Source organism: Dicentrarchus labrax, unplaced genomic scaffold (genome assembly GCF_905237075.1).
Source record: "Dicentrarchus labrax unplaced genomic scaffold, dlabrax2021, whole genome shotgun sequence".
Lineage (NCBI taxonomy): Eukaryota > Metazoa > Chordata > Actinopteri > Moronidae > Dicentrarchus > Dicentrarchus labrax.
The window spans coordinates 18340393-18361849 of record NW_026136707.1 but is presented as its reverse complement, the minus strand read 5'-3'; the positions used below and the strand labels follow the sequence as shown (position 1 = coordinate 18361849).

The 21457-nt window shown below is 39.1% G+C and overlaps 2 protein-coding genes and 1 long non-coding RNA gene across 5 annotated transcripts in view; 2 read left to right on the top strand and 1 right to left on the bottom strand.

Annotated features, from left to right (window-relative positions):
* The window catches only part of LOC127367192 (RNA-binding motif, single-stranded-interacting protein 3), a 110729-nt gene extending 98889 nt beyond the window's left edge, over positions 1–11840 (top strand). For 2 of the 3 annotated variants that reach the window (XM_051406854.1, XM_051406852.1), the window contains exons 10-14: positions 470–520; positions 6577–6693; positions 7243–7329; positions 7927–8051; positions 9279–11840. In XM_051406854.1, coding sequence (XP_051262814.1) covers positions 470–520; positions 6577–6693; positions 7243–7329; positions 7927–8051; positions 9279–9282 — 384 coding nt within the window. In that variant the 3' untranslated portion in view covers positions 9283–11840. Of the gene's footprint in view, positions 1–469; positions 521–6576; positions 6694–7242; positions 7330–7926; positions 8056–9278 lie in introns of those variants that run through there. The other variant, XM_051406853.1, reaches the window with a different exon arrangement.
* Positions 11841–11843: 3 nt separating this feature from the next.
* Positions 11844–12744, top strand: LOC127367196 (uncharacterized). The gene is made up of 2 exons (XR_007885448.1): positions 11844–11946; positions 12203–12744. It is a non-coding gene; the product is annotated as an uncharacterized LOC127367196 (long non-coding RNA).
* Positions 12745–14970: 2226 nt separating this feature from the next.
* Positions 14971–21457, bottom strand: part of entpd3 (ectonucleoside triphosphate diphosphohydrolase 3) — a 125005-nt gene continuing 118518 nt past the window's right edge. Inside the window, exons 3-11 of the mRNA XM_051406849.1 lie at positions 20504–20641; positions 19969–20086; positions 19602–19761; positions 19064–19223; positions 18735–18962; positions 17778–18041; positions 17581–17691; positions 16765–16902; positions 14971–15879 (exon numbers count right to left, since the gene is read on the bottom strand). Coding sequence (XP_051262809.1) covers positions 15691–15879; positions 16765–16902; positions 17581–17691; positions 17778–18041; positions 18735–18962; positions 19064–19223; positions 19602–19761; positions 19969–20086; positions 20504–20638 — 1503 coding nt within the window. The 5' untranslated portion in view covers positions 20639–20641 and the 3' untranslated portion in view covers positions 14971–15690. The remainder of the gene's footprint in view (positions 15880–16764; positions 16903–17580; positions 17692–17777; positions 18042–18734; positions 18963–19063; positions 19224–19601; positions 19762–19968; positions 20087–20503; positions 20642–21457) is intronic.

Sequence of the window (21457 nt, the reverse complement as noted above, 5' to 3'; positions counted from 1 at the left end):
GCTCTCTGTGGTCTTCATATCCTCTTATAATTACAACATAACATACTGCATAGTGGACCCTCGGTTACTGCCGTATTATTCTTTAAGACACACTGCCACAGGGACTGATGCTCTGAAATGGGCTTGTAAAGACTTGAGTTAATGATTAATTTTCTCTCTTCTCCTCTTTGGTTTTCTCATTTTCACTCCCTTCTTGTCATTCTGTCTTACAATTGTCCTTCTTTCTTTATCCACTTCTAACAATCTTCTTTTTGATCTTCTCTTTCCTCTCTCCCCTGACCTCCCTTCTGCATCCTCCTACTCATGCCCATCCCCATCTTCCTTAATTACTTTATTTTTCTCATCCTTTCATTCTTCCTTCTCTCCATCTTTCTTCTTTCTACTTCCTTCGTCATCTCTGATATCGTTGTCATCACCTCTACCTTTGCTTGATCTTCTCTTCTCTTTTCTTCTATTTTCTTCAACACAGGTCCAGAGTACATCTTGGATGCCACATCAACAGTATGTTATGCAACCTACGGTATGTTTTTGAACCAGCCTCTCCTTTGTTTTTTGTGTAATACGTTATCTTTTCCCAGTGGACTAATTTTCTTCATTTTCCAAAACTTTTCACCGCCTCTTTCTTACACTACATTCCTGCCTGTCATCACTGCATGTAATATGTCTCAGCATTTACTCCTCATGCACTTCTTAGTTTGTAATCTCAAAACATTTGAGATTCTTCACAGTAATGCTTATTTGAAAAAGTTTGATAAGTAATGTGAACGTATGTCAAATTGTCTGCCAGAAGATTTATTAACAAAAACTACAAAGTCATTCATCTTAGAGACCTTAGGTCTTGTATGTGCTATAATGCTGGCTATAATTGCATTTATCTCATATATCAGTGCAAATGATGGATTAAGTCACTGAAAATTTACAATAAGCCAAGTAATAAAAGGGACACACAGTTTCCAACAATTGCAGCATATGAGAGCCAAACCCACGTTATCCCTGCATCTGAGTCCTACCCTGCTGAATCAGCTTGAGAATAACCTCCTTAAAGCAGCTCGAAGAGCTCAGCGGAGCACAGTCTGAAATCCATAATAAAAGGTTGCTCCCTGCTGGCTTGAAATACAACTGCAGGTAGTAATCTGACTTCCACAAGTGTAGTGGTAAACAGAATGCTGATATTAAAGTCAGTGCTGACTAGCTACTGATATGATATCTGTATGGTGATACATGCACATGCAAAAACCTACCTACAGGTACAAGATACAGTATAATAGACTACAGTAATATAAAAATCTATGGTTTGTGTCTGGCTGGAGACCTAACCCCTGAATGATTTAAACTGTCTGTCTGTCTGTCTGAACCCACCCCATATATTTACACATATACCCATGTAATATTGACTGTGAATGTACAAAAGTTGTACAGTCAATATGCACTGTAAATCTACACCCACCTGCAGATTCTCTTTCTTCTCCTCTTATACTCTGTCACACACAGACACAACCTTGACACAAAAAGCTTTGCTTTGCTTTTAGCCAGGGGCTGTTCACAGCTATAGTAACAGGAGATTGAACCTTGAGCCTCTACAGGCTTCGCTCAGAGCTTAATGTAAAGCCTCAGCTGTTGCCCTGTCTGCCTGACATAACAGCAACTACTCTAACATACAGTATCAAATCTTGAAACCTTCATCCAGAAGCGGGACCTGTCTTTAATTGTTGGAGGTACATTGAGGTACATTGGTACCATGTCTGGCACAAGAATGCTGTTCACCCTCATTCACTAGTTGATTTCTCAATACAGCAGTTTCAATAGATGATAACATTAATATAATTCATGTAGGGGTCATACAACAACCTTGAAAGTGCTTCAGATGGAAATATGCCTTTATTAGCTCTTTAACATTTATCCATCAGTAGGTCACAGTTCCACTCTGCTCATGTACAGTGTGCATTAATCATTTTATATTAACTCAGAAAAAAAACACATTAAACTTGCTTGTAAAACATTAATTACATTTTTGGACCCATGAGTTTTAATCACACAGGTTCATATGAAGGGGAAATAAATAAACATCACTGTAAAGAACAAACAACAGTCAGTGATCATGGCCATTCAGCCTTCAGACATGCCACATTACCTATACAGCCAGGACATCCCATGATGACACTGTATCCTCCAGGGTGTTTTTGTAATGGAAGAAGATTTCCTTATTATAAGATTAAATAAAGTTGGCTTCTCTTACAAAAAGACAATATTCAAGACAGATTTTATCTGTGTGCAAGTGTTAATGAGTTGGCGCCTTGCCAACATCTGCAGACTATTTTACACATGCAAAATTCAGTTATGCTCCATTAAAAGTGTCAGCTGTACGGATATGAGAAATAGAGGCAGCACAGATATGGCATATAAGCCACAAACTGAGGGATTCCATCAAATACTGTCACACAAATAGTTAAACTAGTTCCAAATTCTGTTGCTCCCCCTTAGTTCTCTCTTTCTATCTGTCTTCCACTTTGTCTCTATCCGCCAACTCCTAAAAACATTCTGTTGTCATGTCTGATTAAAATTATGTTTGTGAGAGAGGATAATACCCTTCTGTAAATGTGTTTTCAAACAAATGTCCCGTCTAATTATTTGGCAGGCGGCTTGATATGACTTCGTAAGACTTGGGAGAAGCGGAGAGAGAATAAGGGACTGAAGAAAGAGAAAATAAATAAATAATAGAGCCATGTGTATGACAGAGAGAGGACAGGGGAAAGAGGCAGGCGCAGGGAAAGGAGAGGAAAGCAGGGATTACAAAGAATCAATCGGGAACAAAGAAAAGAAAACAACTGCTGCAAAAGCATGTCTGGGCTGTGCGTGCCTGTTCCCCAGCCTTGTCTCTGCATAGACAAAATCCCTGTTAGACAACAAAGGCGAAGGCTAGTCATTGTATTTCCTGGATACAGAAGAGCTTGGCAAATTAAAGCTGCGACGGGGAGGGAGACTGAAAGAGACACAGCGGCTTAATTCTGTTCCTATGGTAGCAGAAGCTTCCTCACTGCTGAACCAAAGTTAATGACTGGTAACTTTGATTGATGGTGTGTGCTCATTGACACATTTAGGTTGCTGCACACAAGCACGTATCTGCTAATCACTCAGTCAACAATCAAACATACAATTTTTTTTTACAAGTTTGTGATACCAAAATTGGGAGGTTGCTGTTTGGATCGCTGACAAATGCTCATAGTTTTACAGATGCACACTGTAGACACATGGTGCCTTAAGAAGTTAATGACTCTAATTAAAAGGTTAGACTGAGAAATAAAAACAGTGCTAAGTGCTGTTTTTGTTCCCAAGGAATTAAGAAGGTCACACAGCTATATTTACACACACACACACACACACACACACACACACACACACACACACACACAGACACAAGCATAAGTATGCACTCTCTCAAATTAATTCAGATATACACACACACACACACACACACACACACACACAGACAGACACACACAAGCATACCTATACACAAAGTGGAGTGCCTTAAGGACCGTGTGTTTCAGAGCCTTGGTGGAATGCCCAGATTACTTGAACTCCCTGTCTTTACATCCTAATTAGTGAGAGGATGTCTTTGTGCATAATTACTCACAAATCCCCCTACAGGAAATGAATGCATTACCCTAACCATGCATAGCAAGAAAGACAAGGAAAGGCTGCTTATTGGGGAGGGCTGTAATGAGACATCCAAAGAATTGGGATTTGAGATCTTCCTGAGTTAAATTGCCATGTTAAACTCATTTGTGGAGACAAAAGGGGTTAAGAATGTGTCAGGAGACAGCACAGATCAGTACATATCTGAGCCTCCAAATACTGTACGTCTTTGTTTATGCTGGGATCCTATGTGTGCCTGTAACTTTGCAGAACCCACGCGTACATGTTGGGGCATGTTTAGGGTTTAGAACACAGCATTACCTGTATTTTTACTTCTTGTAGTCCTGTAACATCGTATGTGTTTCAGAAGGTCAAAAGGTAGTTTCAGCAGTGAAAATCATTTTGTAAAATAATACAAACATCTGTATTCTGGGACCATGCCACCTGAACATACAGAACATACAGAACATACAATGCTGGTTCTCCTTTTGCATGCTCCCACGCACAGAGCTCCTGTGACACCAGCAGCAGTCAGTGGTTTTCTCGTTAAATGGATGTCATTATCACTAATACTATGTATTTGATGCTGCACAGTGCCTGTAGTATTTTGCTTGTCAGCTTCACTTCTCTACTGGAAAAATGACAGCAAAAGAAGAGTGAGGAAGAGAGGAGAGAAAGAGCGAGTTCAAAGTTGAAGCAGATCTTGTATTTTTCTCTCGCTCCTGTCCTCGGGGAATAGATAACTGTCTGTCTTGCACACTCAATTATTGTTTACCCCAGGAAAAGAACGTCTTCAAAACACAAAAAAAAAATTACCACATACACTCACTCTGCAGCGTGGACACTTATCACACACCACCTAATGCATAATGTCCACATGCAGACACACACAGAGACAGCAAGTTTAACACTTGTTCAGCTATGAATCAGAGCAGACAATTAGTCATTGTGGGTTTCCTTTTGCTTCATGCAGCTTTCTTTCTGCATGGAAGCCTGCTGTGAGATTGGATGAAGGGAGAGAAAGAGCAGGGGAGGATGAGAAATCATTAAACGAGAGTACGTATTATATAGATGGATGAAAAGCCTGGGTATTAGCTAGATTCTGGCTGCTAAATCTACCTGCCGAAGCCAAGGCTTTGTGCAGGTTTGTGGGTAGATCTGTTGATACATCTGTGTGTGGATGCCTCTGAGTGTGTGTATATATACGGCATGTGAGCGAGTGTGCATGTGTGTAGAAAAGTGCCAGTCATTGACATTGTTGACAGAGCATTTCTGATAGCCAGGCGGCTGCATACTTCAAAAAGATCTCCCTGTGAAGACAGCAGTCAGGATGAGGAGCACTCACTACTGTTAACAGCTCTGACAATCCCTGTCTATACTGTGAGTGTGTGTGTGTGTGTGTGTGTGTGTGTGTGTGTGTGTGTGTGTGTGTGTGTGTGTGTGTGTGTGTGTGTGTGTGTGTGTGTGTGCCTCCTTGTGAAACTTGCAGACATAAGGATCTTCGCTTGGAGATTTGCAACTGTGTGTTTACCTATGTGCGGTTGTGAGCCTCCTGTATGAAACCCTACAGTTACAGAGCTGATAAGACGACTGCCATACAGCTGGGCTTGTGCCTAAAATACCTAAACTTAATACCTGTGTTCTTCTAACATCCTGTCTCAGCGTGCAGCTACAGAAGTGCTGACTGCTCTCCGGAGCGATACCGACACATATCCGCTGATGCTGTCTGTGCTCATGGGAAGTGTAGTTAAACAGCTATCACAAATGAACAGTGTTTACTTCTGGAGGGAAGTTGCCAGGCATCTCAGCACACAGTGTGTGGAGTCTCCTATTAAATCTATACAGAGCTGTTGAGTCTGTAGCAGAGCTGTACTGGAAGCGTAGAGCTCAGCGCATCAAGGTGTTAGGAGGCATCAAAGCCCTTCACATTGAAGAGATTTACAGTAAAAGCCTTTCTGCTCCACTCAGAGGCATGTTCTGTCAAGCCTGCCTGGCAAGCCACTGACTGACTGCAAAGTCAAACCATTTGCAGTCATCAAACTTAACTGGGTTGGAAGTCTTTCTGCTACTTACATATTTCTACTATCTGAATGTCTTTAACAAATGTCTTGTTCAGCTGTATAGCATAAAAAACATAATCGTTCCCCATTTCAGTGAGCACGTTGAGTTCTAAAGGTCACAGTAAATATGAAGCTCATAGTAAAAGAAATATGCCTAGCACCCCCTCTAAAATTCACAAATAACATATATATATATAAATATAACATATCTAATTTGTTAAGTAACTTTCTTCAGTGGATCACTATGCCCGACTACATACAAACATAATCCTCCATAAAACCACGAGTTGCCATTTTAATTTTTTTGTTTTTGTACAAATTAAATAAAAAAGACAATGCATTCGTGAGGTTTTAGAGGTGCTTCTAATATAGGTGGATTTTACCTGTGAAGAGATCAAAGGCTAGCTGTGTGCTGTTGCTTCCAGTCCTTAGGCTAAGTTAACTGTGTCCTTTCTGAAGATTCATGTTTAGCAAAGAAAGAGTGCTATCAATCCTCAAAAGTCAAGAAATTAAATAAGGGTATTTCCCAAAACTATTCCTTTAAAAACTCCATTCTCTTCAGATCCATCTTATTTCCACATAACTTAGTTTTAGGTTTAGTTTTAGTTTAAGGTCATTGCCTTTCTCTTATTCATACTCCAATTCCCATATCTCTCCTTTCTAGCCTCTCCACATTTCTCCCACTTCAACCTCCCCTCCTCCGCTATACCTTCATATTCCTCCTTCTGTGATCGGTGTAAATACTGTAGTTCAGCTGAATTTCATAAACAGTGCTTGTTGTGTGTTTCATTGATCTCATTGGTTACCTGTCATGTAATGCTTAATGGTTACAACACTGTTTATAACTCAGCCGATCATGTGTCCTTCCTTCCTGCCTCAGGGTGCTGTGATCACCCCAGCCACGGCCATCGAGCCCAGTCTGTCTCTGCACCCCTCCAGTGTAATGGCTCCCCTCACCCAGCAGATGAACCACCTGTCTCTGGGCACTACAGGCACAGTGAGTGTCAGCTTTTACCTCGTCCTCAGCATTTTGCTCTGGATGCATGTGTGTTTTATCTTTTGAGTTGTAATACCTTTTATATAATTAGTCAGTAGAGATTTTAGCTGTAATTTAAATTATCTCACAGCACGGTTCATCCTGATAAGAAAGAACACTTAGCCACACACAGAAATATTTACGTTACAGACATGTCCATTTTATGCTGCTCCCATGCAGTTTTTTTCATGTGGTATAAGTGTGTTTTTTCGCCTAGTGCATTTGAATATTTCTGGATACTGGGGTCCCTAAACAATATAGGAATTGTATACACTGGGAATGACTGGAAAGCTGAGACACATACCCCTGCATAAGTCAGTACCCGACTTGTGCCACCCCAGTTTAAAAAATATGGACACATCCCTGCCTGGGACCAAGCCTAAATATTATGTGATGTATTCTGAAATGTCAAAAAACAACAATGTCTCAGGGAATATCAGATCCAGATATCCCAGAGGACATGTGGTTTGTTTATTATAATACTGCCTGTGCCCCTCTTTCTCTCTGCAGTACATGCCTGCTGCAGCCGCTGCTCCTATGCAAGGAACCTACATTCCCCAGTACACTGCAGTGCCTGCCTCTGCCATCACAGTGGAAGTAAGGACAAAATGAGTTGTTGTTTATTGACTTTATTCTTGTTACTTCTAATACCAACTTAATACAGCATCCTATATAGGGCTTTACAGGGATGACTTGAGTATTGATCATTATATACACTTTAAGTCACATATAAATTAAATGTTAGTAAATGATGCTGTAGTTTGCTGTATTTGGTAGATATTCTAAGAGGCACCTATTCATTGCCACTGAGGGAACTACAAGCTTAAATAAAATCAGAATCATATTGTGGTTCTGTGTGATTCAGGGAGAGACATTGCCGCTAATTGTACTCAATTCCCAAAGGCCAGAGGACCTATTATCGAATTCTAAAATGAGCACCAGAAATTAAACGGAGTCTGCCGGAAGAAGGTGGACTTCACTTTTAATCAATACCAAGGGAATTTTTCTCTGTGCTAAACTTTTTGGAGGTTTTCAGTGAACTTTTTTTTAGTGCTTTGTGGAAGGAGAGTCTTTAGTTCACCTATTATTATACCACCACCAATTTTTACTGAGGTTGAAAGGTTGAAGGGGAACCTAACAGTATAATAAAGGTTCAGATTTGAGTTGTTTCTGTAACTGTGTTTCTGGTGTCAGGGCGTGGTGACAGACCCCTCTCCACAGACAGCCGCCCCCTCCTCGCAGGACGCCAGTGGGCAGCAGCCTTTATCAGTGGAGAATACAGGAGATCATGCCACAGCCTACTCTTACCAGCAGTCGAAGTGAGTGAGTGAGTGTTGTAAATAGCTGGTTCAGCTGTATAGAGAGTTATTGCTATATTACTCCTGAGTTGCACTGTCAAGTTTTGTTCCATTATTTTAAATGGTTGAAAACAGTAATGGCAAGTTCTGTTGAAATTGGATGGCAAGTAGAAAGGAGGATGGATGCAGCACTCTATGTGATAACCTTACTTAGATATGCCATAAATATTTTTTGCAGGTAGATTTATCAGGACAAATACACAACTCTTTCATTCAAAACACAACAATATGTTGGTTTTTTTTATAGTGGAAATTGTTTCTACAGTAGCACAGAAGGGACAAACCAAACACTGGCCCTAGAGAGGGGTGTTTCAATTTTGTGCAGCCAACGTAGTTTCCCCGTCACGCTTGAAGCGACAGAGTTGCTATTTGCAACTGTACCACTGGATGTCACTAGATCCTACACATTGGACCTTTAAATGAATGGAATGGAGGACTGGAAGCAGTGGGAAACAGATTGTCTGATTGAGCCTGATTGTCACCATGCATCGCTTAGGAACAGACTGGCACATATACCCCCAAACCACAAATTGTCATTTTCACACTTAATGGTCTGTTGTGTATAATTTAGCGGCATCTAGTGGTGTACACCAGATTGCAACTCATCCACTTTTTCCTCCGTGCCTTTCACGTTTTTTGGAAATTTCACAGCCACTGTAGTTTATCCCACATGTGTGGAAGGCTGAGCTGTATTCAGATGGTTGCAATCTGCAACTTCACCACTAGATGCCACTGAATTCTACACACTGGTCCTTAAAACAAACAATATATTCCTCCTGCTTCCAGTCTTTATGCTAAGCTAACCTTTCATTTAGCGTATGTGCATGGAAAAGACCGGATAGAGAGAGGAACATCATGTTGATGCTTGCTAAGGTTGTGATTTGTAGGTCTGTAAATAATCAGCTGGAGAAGACTACAGTGTATAGTTGTTGCACAGACAGAATGTAAAGCCAATTGTTGTGTTGTTTTGGTTACAGAATCATGTCAACCTTTGCTTGTAAAACACTCTTATCTTTCTCCAGCTGTTTTTTTCTGCCTGTTTTTCAGCCTCCTAGATAATCTGCTGATGGTTTCCTTTACACACAGCAGTTGCACAAAGAATGCTGTGCCTGCTGTAGAAACTGTTCCATTGTCAACCATTTCCTCGAATAACCTTTTTTCACTGACTTGTTTTTCTTTCTCCTTTAGATAACAAGATTGGTGGGAATCATTGCTGCATTGCCTTTAGAAGGACTGCACTGAGGCGCTGGAGACACAGAGAGAATTAAAATGAAACGGGGACAAAAAAAAAAGAGGTGACATGGGCAACACTGAGGGGAGAAAGCTTCCACTGTGCACGGGCACCAAATAAATGACAAAATGAAGAAAAAAATCAATTATATTTCTTACCTGGTTGAACCAAGAAAAAAGAAATGATGGTTTGCTGAACTTGAGGACAATGAAATCAAACGCAGTCTACAACTTTGAGTTTATCATTTCTCACTGTGAGACTGGACTTTGCCTCCAAAGGGAAAAGAGAAGACATAGACTGAAATAAAAACTCAACCAACAAGCTGTACAGAAAAAAAGAACATTTGAATGTGCAGGTAGATTTTCCGACTTTTTTATTAAAAAAAGGAAGAAGCAAAGTCTAGAAAAAAAACAGATTGTCTTCCTTTGATATTAAGCTACATTATTTTCATTCTTTTTATTATTTGAGTAGTTTTTCTAGAATATCAATGTTTTCGTAAATCTTTATTGCCTTAATTTTCTCAAACTTTGGGAAAAAAGTTTCCATAGTGTTGAATTATAAAAAAAAATAAGACTGAGTGGTTGAATGATTTTAGTAGTTCTTGGTATGTTCCCAGGGGCCTCAGAGATGAAATCTACAAAGCTATCTGTACAGAATAAAAAAATAAGGTTGTATTTGTATGATGATGATTTTAAATTATGTGGTGCAGTGCAGCTGATGTTGGTTGGTTGGAAAAAAAATCTTAAATGCGACTTGTGGGAAGGGTCAGTCTGCTGCTTCCTGGAAAATGCAGTTAAGGTTAATCATGGGATAAAAGTTATGTTTCTCCATCACATTTGTATTTCTTGTTTTTGTTTTCTGATGGCAATCTTTTTACCATCAAAAAGTTTTTGCTTTGCCGGCTTTGCTTGTCTCACTGCAAAAAAGAAAAGTAAAAAAAGACCATTTGTGACAAAAAGCAGAAGAAAAAAAAAACGCTAGGATTTTTAAATGTGCAAAAGGCAATAGTTTTAGTAAAACTGTTGACAGTTTCTTGAGTCTTTCTTAACTGTTGAACAAGCAGCCTACAGGTGGCATATTTTATACCAAAGATGAAGAAACTAGGTAGTGAAGAGATCTTCCTTATGTTGCTTTTTCTTTGTTTTTTCACATCTGAAACTGACATTTTTCCAGCTTGTCATGCTGTTGGTGTGTGCGATGATTTTATCAGTGACTGAGAACTTGCAGTAGGTCTTTAACACAACTGCCTCAACCAGAAGAGTTAGCTCTGAGATGTTTTATTTGTCAAATTATCAAACATGATGATCTAAAGGGGCACTGTATCATCAGCCAAGACACCTGTGGAAAGTGGAGGAGGTAGGTATATTATAAGTTGGTATGCTATACTTTAGTGGTTGAAAGTGCATTTCATCCTGTGGAATATTGGTGTGTACTTCTTAAACTTGTGTATACACCCAAAAATCTCAAACCCTAAATGCAGACACTGAGATGATGTGAGTCATTATGAAGCCTAGCCAAAATGTTCAAGATTTCAGTCCATACAACAAACTCTTTTACGCCGCTGTCTTGCCAAACACAAGCCATTTAAATTGTGAGCAGGGCAATCATCTCTGTTAGAGGAACGGGCATTTTCTGTTGAACAAAATCATTTCTTATGTGTATTCTAAAAGGACAAGGAGATATATTTTGTTTTCCCTTTTTTCTTTTTATGTTGCCTTTTTTGTCTTTCGGGGTATTGATTATGATGTGTGAGCTGCTAAATACTTTTCATTATTGAGGATTGAGGTTGTCTTGTGTTGAGTGGGTGTGGAAGAGGTACACCTCTAAATGACAGCAATTGACCATTTTAAGCCAAGATATGGACAATTTTTAATTTTATCCATGACTTGACTGCGTCAAAGGCATCATAAAGTCTTATTTCTCTTTTCAAGTGAAAGAAGAGACATGTTTCCGTTTGCAGCCCTAAAAAAACCCACAAAAACAGACTCTTCTCTTAAAAAGGTAAAATCTGGCAAAATCTGCATTGCTTGAATTGAGTAAGAGGGCATCAGTTGAGAACAAAAAAACAAAGACAAACACTCTCACTGGCTAACATTGCCTCTGAGGTCACACTCTTGAAGCCCCACCTACCTGACCTTCCACCAATGAAAGGAAGCTAACGGAGATGGAGGAACAGACAGACACATAGAAAAAACATGGTTCAACCAAAATCAAGCAGATACAAACCTCTATGGGAAAAATAAATTATTGAAAGAAGAGAGAAAGTAGAGAAAGCGAGAACAAAAGTAATATTTATGAGATCTTTTTTGTACAGGTGTGTAAAAGAAGATGCAACAGAAATAACTTTGATGATGCTATTTTTTTATTTGCTTGGTCACATGCCTCCCATGTCTTTCAAATTGTGATTCTGAGAGTCTCTGTAGAACCAGTGGATATTGCTGTAGTTTCAAATGTCTCTTTTCTTTTTTGTTTTCTTTTTAGACAAATCTTTCAATAAAAAAAATGTTTCAAACTGTCAATGCTCATCTTGTGTATTGTGCAGGTGCAACACACTACCACTAGATGGCACTGTAGTACACAATATATGAAAAGGAGCAAGAGGTTATTGGAGGAAAAGCTGCACAGGTTTGATTTTATGTGTTTGTTTTGATTTGAACGATTCACCGGTGATTTAAGTGTTATTAAATTAAGTAACGTGCTGAGCTCAGGTAATTTCATCAGTGAGGTATGCTGTAATGAAACATCTCAAACAGCCAGCAACATACAGTTAATAGATACATATATATATTGAAAAACCATGGAATGGCGCCGGCGACAACGGCAGCCTGTCTTGGCAGCTCCTATCATTGTTGTAGTTTTAGTGTGTTTTCACTGTTTTTAGCCTGTGTTACACCCGCGACCAGATGATCGCCCTGAGGTACCCGAGCAACCTGACTGGAGAGAGACCCTCCATACCGGAGAGCTGAGGAGACGGCGAGGCTGCAGAGCGGGGGTTAAACGGAGGATGAAGAAGAGGAGGTTTAATCCCTACAAACGTGGCTACACGAGTAGATACCGGACTCCAACGTCACCATTCCCGGTTTCCAGACGGTTCGAGACGTCAGGGACAGCACCGCAACCGGCATGAAGAAAGGAGGGGGACTGTCCGTGCTCATAAACAACAGGTGGTGTAACGCCGGGCACGGTGTGTGAAAGAGCGTCTGCAGCCCGGACATCGAGCTGTCGCCGTCGGACGTCGTCCCTGTTGTCTGCCACGATGGCTTTCCAGTGTTGTCGCCATCACTGTCTATGTTCCTCACAGTGGTCTTCATCATCACCGTCACTGTTTACATTTATGATGTCTTATTTATTCTCCTGTACAGCACTTTGGTCAACTTTGGTTGTTTTTAAAGTGCTTAACAAATAAAGTTGGATTGGATTGGATATCATATATTGAATGGAGAGAGAGTTATGATCAAACAGGACCAATACAGTCAGTGCATTACATAAGGATCATGTATAATTTCCTCTGGTGCAAAGACAACAATATTATGGAAAAAGATACCCAAGTAGAGAATACTGATTCAGATCAAAAGACACACTCTGCCACATAATCAAGTAAATGAACACTGCAATAAATTGATTTCCAGTATGTTGACAAGTTTATTAAACAAACACAAGAGGTGAGAAAGAAAATTCCAGCTCCCATTGTAAAGTGATACTGTTAGTCAGTTTATTAAGAGATTACTTTAACTAGATAACTTTCCTCAAAACTCTAAATAACATTGACTTACATTTCTTTAAAGGGCTGGGAAATCAGGTAGTTGAGAAATTGCCAAATTGTTCAAATTATTATTTTTAAGTCCTAACGGAAGCTAAAGGAAATGGTAATATAATTTGGAAACAATTAAATAGTTTAATAAAACTATTTAAGTGTCAGTGTCATAAATATGAACTCAAAGTTGGGGAAGACATTATCTCTGATCCTGTACAAATTGCAAATAAAGCTTCCTGCATGAGAATCCCTTAAAGTGAGCTCAATGAACAGGTAGCAGAGGTGATGTATGAAACCATTAAGGCTAGCCTTAGCTGTTTTCAGGTGTAAAGAAATCACTTGACATTTGATTGTGCCTTGGTGTTTGCAAATTCAATGATTTTCTCACATATGTCGGTTTAACTGCCTGGTCCCAGGCCAACCAGTCTGTAGTTAAATCCATAGAGTGGCTTTACAACCGGGCCTTGAAAATCTTGGACAAAAAGCAAATAAGGTACCATCACTGCCACATTTTGGAGAAATACAAAATCTTGGGCGTTGCAAATTGTATTAATTTTAATATGTAAAGCTGGTTTTTAAATGTTTAAATAGACTTGCCCCTCAGCCTCTCTGCAAATACATCATGAGACTGTAGAGCTGGTGTCAATTCTAAACTTACATTAAAACATATTTTGCTCAGACAGCTTTTACTGTCAGAGGAGCAAATACCTTGAATTGCTGCCTAATCTCTCAAAATTTGCCTCTAACTTTTAAGAGCTACCAAATCTTGGTTAATACAGCAACAAACCTGTACTCGTGTATAGTTCTGAAATGTGTCGTCTTTAATTCTGTGTTTTATGTGTTGTTGTGTTTTATATGTTATTGTGTTTTTTGTATTCTGTGTACTCTTTTTACCTTCCTGTTTTAACCTCTTATTTTTATAAAAGCCCTTCTAGGGACAGGTGTTGCGAGTTAGCATCCTCCATAAACACAATGATACCTGTTTTCAGTCTGTCTGTGTTTACTGTATCTGTCCCTATCAAATAAACCATAAATGAATAATAAAATAAACACACACAGACACACATGCTGTTTCAGGCAGAAATGGTGTTGGATATTCCTATGTTTTCTAATTCCTTTATCTTGAGAAAACTCACTCATTTAACAATACTATTATAAGGACAGTACAATAACACTCTTGGTTATAATTTATAATAACTCCTATTTGGTAATACCTGCTCATCACCCACCAATTCAATGTTTTTAATTTACTTTTGAAGTGTGTTTTATTCACAGCCAGTCATATTCATCGCTCCCTCTCAACAACAGAACTCAAAAGAAAGAAAGAAATGTAATTAACATGTTGCCATCAATGCTTTATATCTGTCAACTAGTCTCTGCTGATTGAAATACATCTCTCATCGAAGGATACATATTGGCACAATCAGACATCTTTTGCACGGAAAACTGGAAGCGTGTGCATTGTCAGCGTTGACAGGACTTACCCTCTACAGTGCTTTCTCAAACCACTCGACTGACTGGCCTCTGCCTCTGATTTACCCAATTCTTTATATCTAATATTTAATAATTCGTTCTTAAAGCTGCAGTAGGTAACTTTTAGAAAAATGTGGTACTGTCAGGATATAGTGAAAGTTTAATCAAATATGACAAGTTATTTTTACAAACCTTACCCACTGCACAGAACACTGTACAGAATGAAACCCTACCAGGAATGGAACACAAGTTTAATATATAAATAAGATGTATTGAATGAAAAAAAAAGAAATCATTGTCAGCAACCAATTGCTTGCTGTAAACTGTCAGAAAATAAAAGATCAAAATGAAACGTGCCTTTAAAAAAATTAGTCCATACCATGTATTTAGTTAGTAGTTAATCATAATGAAACAATGGCACATTGCACATTCAATACATTGTTTATTAGGGAGGTTTTCATTCAGTAAATGCAGAGTATTGTTGTGTAGCTTTAGTATAAAACACTACATTAAAGCTGTAGCTGAGTGCTATCAATTTGTATGTAAAGCAGATCCATTCAGTGCAATAACATGTATAATACAGGAAAAAACAATTAATCAGTGAGTGAATAGCTCATACTTTTGCCTGAGGGTCTATGTGTGTATGTAAGTGCCCAAGTGTGAATGTACACATAGAATCTCATTAAAAGATAACACAACATTGAGATTACATAATGTGAAACCAGAACAATCATGTGGAACTGTCTGGGTGTCCTGTCTTCAACTATGCATCATTCAGGTAAACCATTGTGTGACCAACGACAATATTTCCCTTTACTGAAACTTGAAAAATTTAATGTAAACAGATCCCATTATTTACAACAATGTGAGTTTCCCTGAGGTACAACATTTAAAAAGTGTTTTATTACCTTTTAGAGGTGGTTTTTACTACTAGCTGAAAGACACTAGCGGGATACACAGTGAGAGGTTGTCATTAAAAAACTCAGAAACAGAAGGCAGTAAATGGCTCAGGCTAAAAAAAACATTTTCATTAGTAACTCTCAATATCAAATTTTTGGCACATGCTACTGCAACGATACTTCAGAGGATTACGGGAACCCCCCAGGCTTACAAAGGCAGATCATTCCATTTAACATGCACTCTCAGTAGCAGGTGCGAATGAATATGATGAAAACTAAGACAACAGTTATAATGGTTAGTGCAGAAAATAGAAAGATAAGGCCGGCAAAGACGGGGTCTGTCAAGGGAGGGATTTCTTTCACTTCAGATGGGACCATGTTGGACATACTCAGCATGTAGCCCAAACTCCAACCTATGCTGGTTTTCTTTATCTGAAAAGAAGAGAAAAGAAGATATTTGCCATGTTCTCACCATGAACTGGCATGTTGTTGACAGTATTCTTTCAGTAGCACATGGTTCCACTCGGCTTGTCATTGCATGTCTAGAGAAGTTTTGAGCATCAAAAAGCCCTTTCGTGAACACAAATACAGCTCTAGGGCAAAAGATGAGTCATAACACCCAAAGAACATCCCTGTAAAGAATCCAAGTGCGTCTGTTCCTTGGAAAGGACCTACCAACCACAAGACTCCCAGACACCCAAAAGGCACTAAACAGTACACACACTGAATCTGTTGTTGGTGAGCTTGGAAATTCGGAGCATCGCCAGCTATTGTGATCCAGACTAAAGGTTAATCGCCACCATGCAATTATGAAACTGCAGTTGTAATTTACAACTTTTAAATAGCTATCTTTCTGTATGACTCATGAGGGATACACTGAGGGTCACAGACCAGGAATCCCCTTCTGTTGAGGGAGTTCCATTGTGAAAGACACTGCATGTCCTCGGGGCGTCCTGGAGCGATACATTGGCTGCCTTTCACTCTGGCCTCAACTTTTTGAGTGCAGATGACTGGTATGTCAGCCATCCCATTTTTAATGGGTCCCACTGGGTGGCCTTATTCACACTTGTGCATGTTGAACACTGTTTAACGCCTGTGTCTGAACATGAGAGACTGTTGAAAGCTAAAGCACAGCAATTGTCATCATCAAACAGCCATAAACTTATTCTGATGGTTGTTTTCTCCTTTGTATATAATAGGAGCGTTATGTTTGCAAGAATATATGAGGAGGAAAATATGTATTGGCTTTATACCTGTGTAAAGGACAGCACAATGCAGTAGCGGGGACAAGGAGTGTCTTAAATTAGCTCCACCAACCTTTTCTTCGAAGTAAATATTTTTCCAGGTCTCTTTGTCAAACTTGTATCCATCCGCCAGCAAAGAGAAGACATAGTGACCTCCATAACAGTAAGTCTTAAGGTATTTCTCAGAGATCCAGTACTTTTCTTTCCTCAGCTGAAAGGAAGATAAACAGATAACAGAGTGTAGTCTGTGATTTAGAAAAATGACACAAATGAATGATACTGAATGATAATGTATGACAAAATGTCAATGTTGATTCAGATGAAATACTTTAAGACCAATGCAAGACAGAGACAAAACAATGTGGGATAAAAAACAGTTACAAAGACATTATGCAGCTATTTTTGGGTCCGATACACAGACACGAGTCCCTGCAAAAGAGAAATATCCACTCTTACACGGCATAAATATCCTTTAAGTACCAGTAACCTTATCTCTTATTTAAAATCTCTAATTAACATAAATGATCATTCTAAAACAGTAACCCTACCAAAGATGATTTGTATGTTTAAGTTTAATGCATATTTAGTAAGTTAATTGCGGGCAGGTATATGCAGTTTTGACATGCTTCAACCACACAGAAAATGTTGTCACACACCTCAATCAGTAGTCTCAAAGCTGCTCTTTTCTACATGAGTAAAATTGTTGTGGAATGTGGTTGGACTTTATGGCCTGTAAGTGGCAGTGGTTGCAATAACACTTAGTGTATGAAAACAATTTCAATGTTTGTATATGCTTCTTTCTTCATTTGTTGATGTCTACTTAATTTTTTTTCTATATTATTTCTCCTCCCCTTTCTACTATATCTCTATACCAATTGAAAGAACTTACCTCTGTCCAAGGTGTGTGGCATAATTTACTAACTGAGGCGTTGAATTGATCAAGATCTGACGTCCCGTTCATCAGCAGCGCCCTAGCAGTATAGAAGAATCCTGCATATGCCTGGAAGGAACAGCAGAATATACATTACGTTTTTTTTTCCATCTTCCATCTCTTCTTGCATGTGTTTTATTTGCACTGTACGTTACCTTAAAATCTCCAGTGACGGGTGGCTGCTCAACCCCATTGAAGGAACAATGAGATGAGGAACATGTCTTGAAATCAAATATGGACTTCACTATGCTCCTGCACATTTCTGAGTCGGCAGTTCCCACCATAAAGAATTTTTGATCCGGGCTGTATCCTTCTGGTTTCTTTGTGCACTCTGTGTCATAAATAGATGAGGCTGTTATGGTGATGTTGAAACCTTCAGGGTAGCAGGGGTTAGCAATGTTGGTTGGGTCATATGCTCCCTGGAAGAGGAGGAAGAAAATGTCAAAAGAAGGAATGGAGGATGAGGAGGAAATAAACACAAGATGGACAGGAAGAAACATGGGAGGATGAGATAAGAGGGAAAAGTTTTGGACAGTATCATATTATATGTAGTGTGTGTGTGTGTGTGTGTGTGTGTGTGTGTGTGTCTGTGTCTTATTTACTTAAATTATACATTAACACATACAGATCCTGATGTAAATTAAAGTTTTTATCATCTTTAAAAATCAGCATTTTATAACAAGACCCTGCTGCAAATGTATACATATTCTCCCAGCATAGCATATTTATATTAGTTTAGCTATAAGCTGCCAGTAATAATGCATTTCTCAAAGACTAGCCTGACGACATTCATGATCCAATCAATAGTCTTAATGATATAATGCATTTCTGACTGGTCTCCTTTTGCCTATTAGCAGTTCAGGGACAGCAGCATTCACTAATCAATTCTTAACTGGGCATTAATGGATCTGTAGCCTGCACATGTATGCAGAAAAAGTGCATATTCTCAGTGCCACATCCACCACAAACAAGCACTTAAACATGAACGTAGAAACTGTACAGGGAAAAAGTTCAGAAAAGAAATAAGATATGATCTTAAATGATAGACACAATTATTTCTGTACACACACACACACATACATACACACAAGACAAAAAGAAAAGCTGTGCACCTGGATTATTTTGTCCAAAATAATCTTCTCAGCCTCATTTTTCCCATAGCAGAGAAAACTGTGTGTGTAGACATTGTAAGGATAGCCGTACAGTTTGACATGCTTGTAGTCAGGCCCCTGCAGCTCATCCTGGATTTCAAAGGCGATCTGTGTTGACGCTCCACCGAGGTCCATGGACCCTACAGTCTTTGCCCCTTCTGGATGTATATAGCGGTTCCACAGGTTTTTCTGGAAATCATTAGTATATGATGAGCCATGTGATGGCCATCTTTATAAACAAGCATTTCTTTTTTCCTGTTTAAAGGGATACATCAATGACAGTGTCTTACCTCTAGTAAGTTTCCCATGAGGTAGTTGGCAGTGACCCACCCATACAGCCCTTCTTCCTGACCACTAATGATGGAAGCGTTTTGGAAGTTGAAAGGCAAAGAACTTAGGTATTCTTTGAGACTTTCCAGGATTTCATTGGACCTGTTTTCATCCTTCTCACTTATAGCAAAGCAGAAGAAAGAACAAATTACAGGTCTTACTGGAAACAGGAGTAGTTTAGCAGTTAAAAATGGAATCAGTGCCATTAAAGAAATAGTCAAATATCAATATTTTGTACACTACATGAAACTGTAGAGTTAGCCAGGAGACAGTTATCTTAGCTAACACAAAGACTGAAAGTAAATTGAAAATCACTATCTAAGCAGTCTCCACATGTTTACTGTCGGGGCTTCTTGGTAACTCAGTGACTCAGTTGGCTTTGGGGAAAACCATGTGGTGCATGAATGGGGTTAAATTGCTCTGATCCTTCCTGTCACAGTGCAATATAAGTAAGGGTGAGAAATTACCCCAAACTTATTAACTTTGACAATTTCTTACTGTAGCAGTCTCATTCCAGCTGTAGCTCCCAGAAAGAGAGGTGTGTTTTTGTGTTTTTCAGCAGGAATGGCTTTAGTGACGTTATCTATGCAGGCTTGGAATCCTATCCACGATTTTGCATCTTGTTGTGGGTCAACTTTCATTTCTGAGATAGGTGTACCTGTGGGCACAAGTAAAATGCCTGAGTTAATCTGTTTCTCACATTCTTAAGTTGGTCAGTTAAATAATGCATGATAGATGATGGATGTCCCAAATTTCAAAAAGCTTAGTATACTCATCATTACGTCCCACAATTTAATTTACACTACTACTAAAGTTTCATTTTTCCTCTTCCCAAGCATTTTTTAAACCCTATACAGTGACTCACCAGAAACTCGACAGTTCAGTACCTCAGTCACCACTCCTGTTTCATTCTGCTTCTCCCCTGGCCACTCGTACAGGTACATATTGGAACGAGATGATCCCGAATCTATCACTATGCCATACTGAAGAAGAGAAGAAAGAAAAAAAAAATCATTTTAGCATGTCGCATTTTTCATTTGAATTGAACTGCAGAGGCACTCCTGTTCCTGAACCACCAACCCCTCCAGCACCACCCCTTTGAAAAAGACACACATTGTACATCAAAACCACCATTCATCACCAAGAAGACTAATGAGGAAACCTCTTACCATGACCCTGACTACTGGATAACGTCTGGCATCACATTCACAGCTGAGTTTGTGTGGGAGCTGAAGTTTGTATACATGTCTCTCTCTCTCTCTGTATAAATGTGTTTTGAGAACTGTTATGTAGCCTAGTAGTACTTTGTTTAAAGAAAGACAATCTACAAACAAATAGCATTTCCAACAGGTTTGTGGGTGCAACCTTCAGTATTTTTGTAGCCGCTTAGATGTTCTTACCTGTATGCTGTACTGTGTAAACTTCCATTTGTCCTGGATGACGGCAACAGCAACAAGGGCAGCAATACTGGCCAACAGGAGAAGTAGCACTGATGCTATGCGACACTTGTAGCCGATTGGCCGTTTGGAGGCCATTTCCTGTTGGCAAAAAATGGGGTTAAAAAAAACAAACAAGTGTGGTTCTCACTAAAAGCATTTTAGCTCTCAAAGTGATGACACGTGGAGAGGGTTGAAAAGTGATGATGCCAGTCATCCACTTTTACACTTATTTACTTTAAACAGGAAAAAGATGTTGGCAGCATTAATAGTACTGATGAAAGCAATACCACCAGGTTTAACAAACACAAAAAAACTAAAGAAAAGGAAAAATGCTGTAAATTATGATTGGTTGCCTAAACTGTTTTCTCCTGTTAAAATTGTTACCTTTTGCCATACAAAATGATAAAAAAGATACTGAGATACTTGAATCACATAGGATTATCTTACCATATATGTTTAAGGCGAATATGCAAAGCAATTACATGAAATGGGAATTTCTTGTTCTTTTTATGATTTGCAAAGGAGAATACAAGCTTCTCTCAGTTCGGGATTCTCAAGAATGTGGACTGAGGATTTGAGAGAGTTTTGCAAAGTGTCTGTTCCTAGAAAGATCAAAGGTTAACAGCTTTTGAGGGCTGGCCAGTCAGCAAGAAGAAAATAGGCACTAAGAATAGTGCAGGTCAACAGATAGCAAGATAAATAATAAAATGCTGCTGTCTCATTAGTGCTGCACATATTTAGCCTGGAAATCACAAACGTTTTGGTTTATGCACTGATGATGACCATACTGGTGAATTATGTATCCACCCAATATACTGTTTGGCAGAACTTTCTCTTAGGCCTTAAGGAAGGGTGGTATGGGTGAAGAGCTAAATTACAACATCTGTTCTGGACATGAGGCATCTATTAAATGTC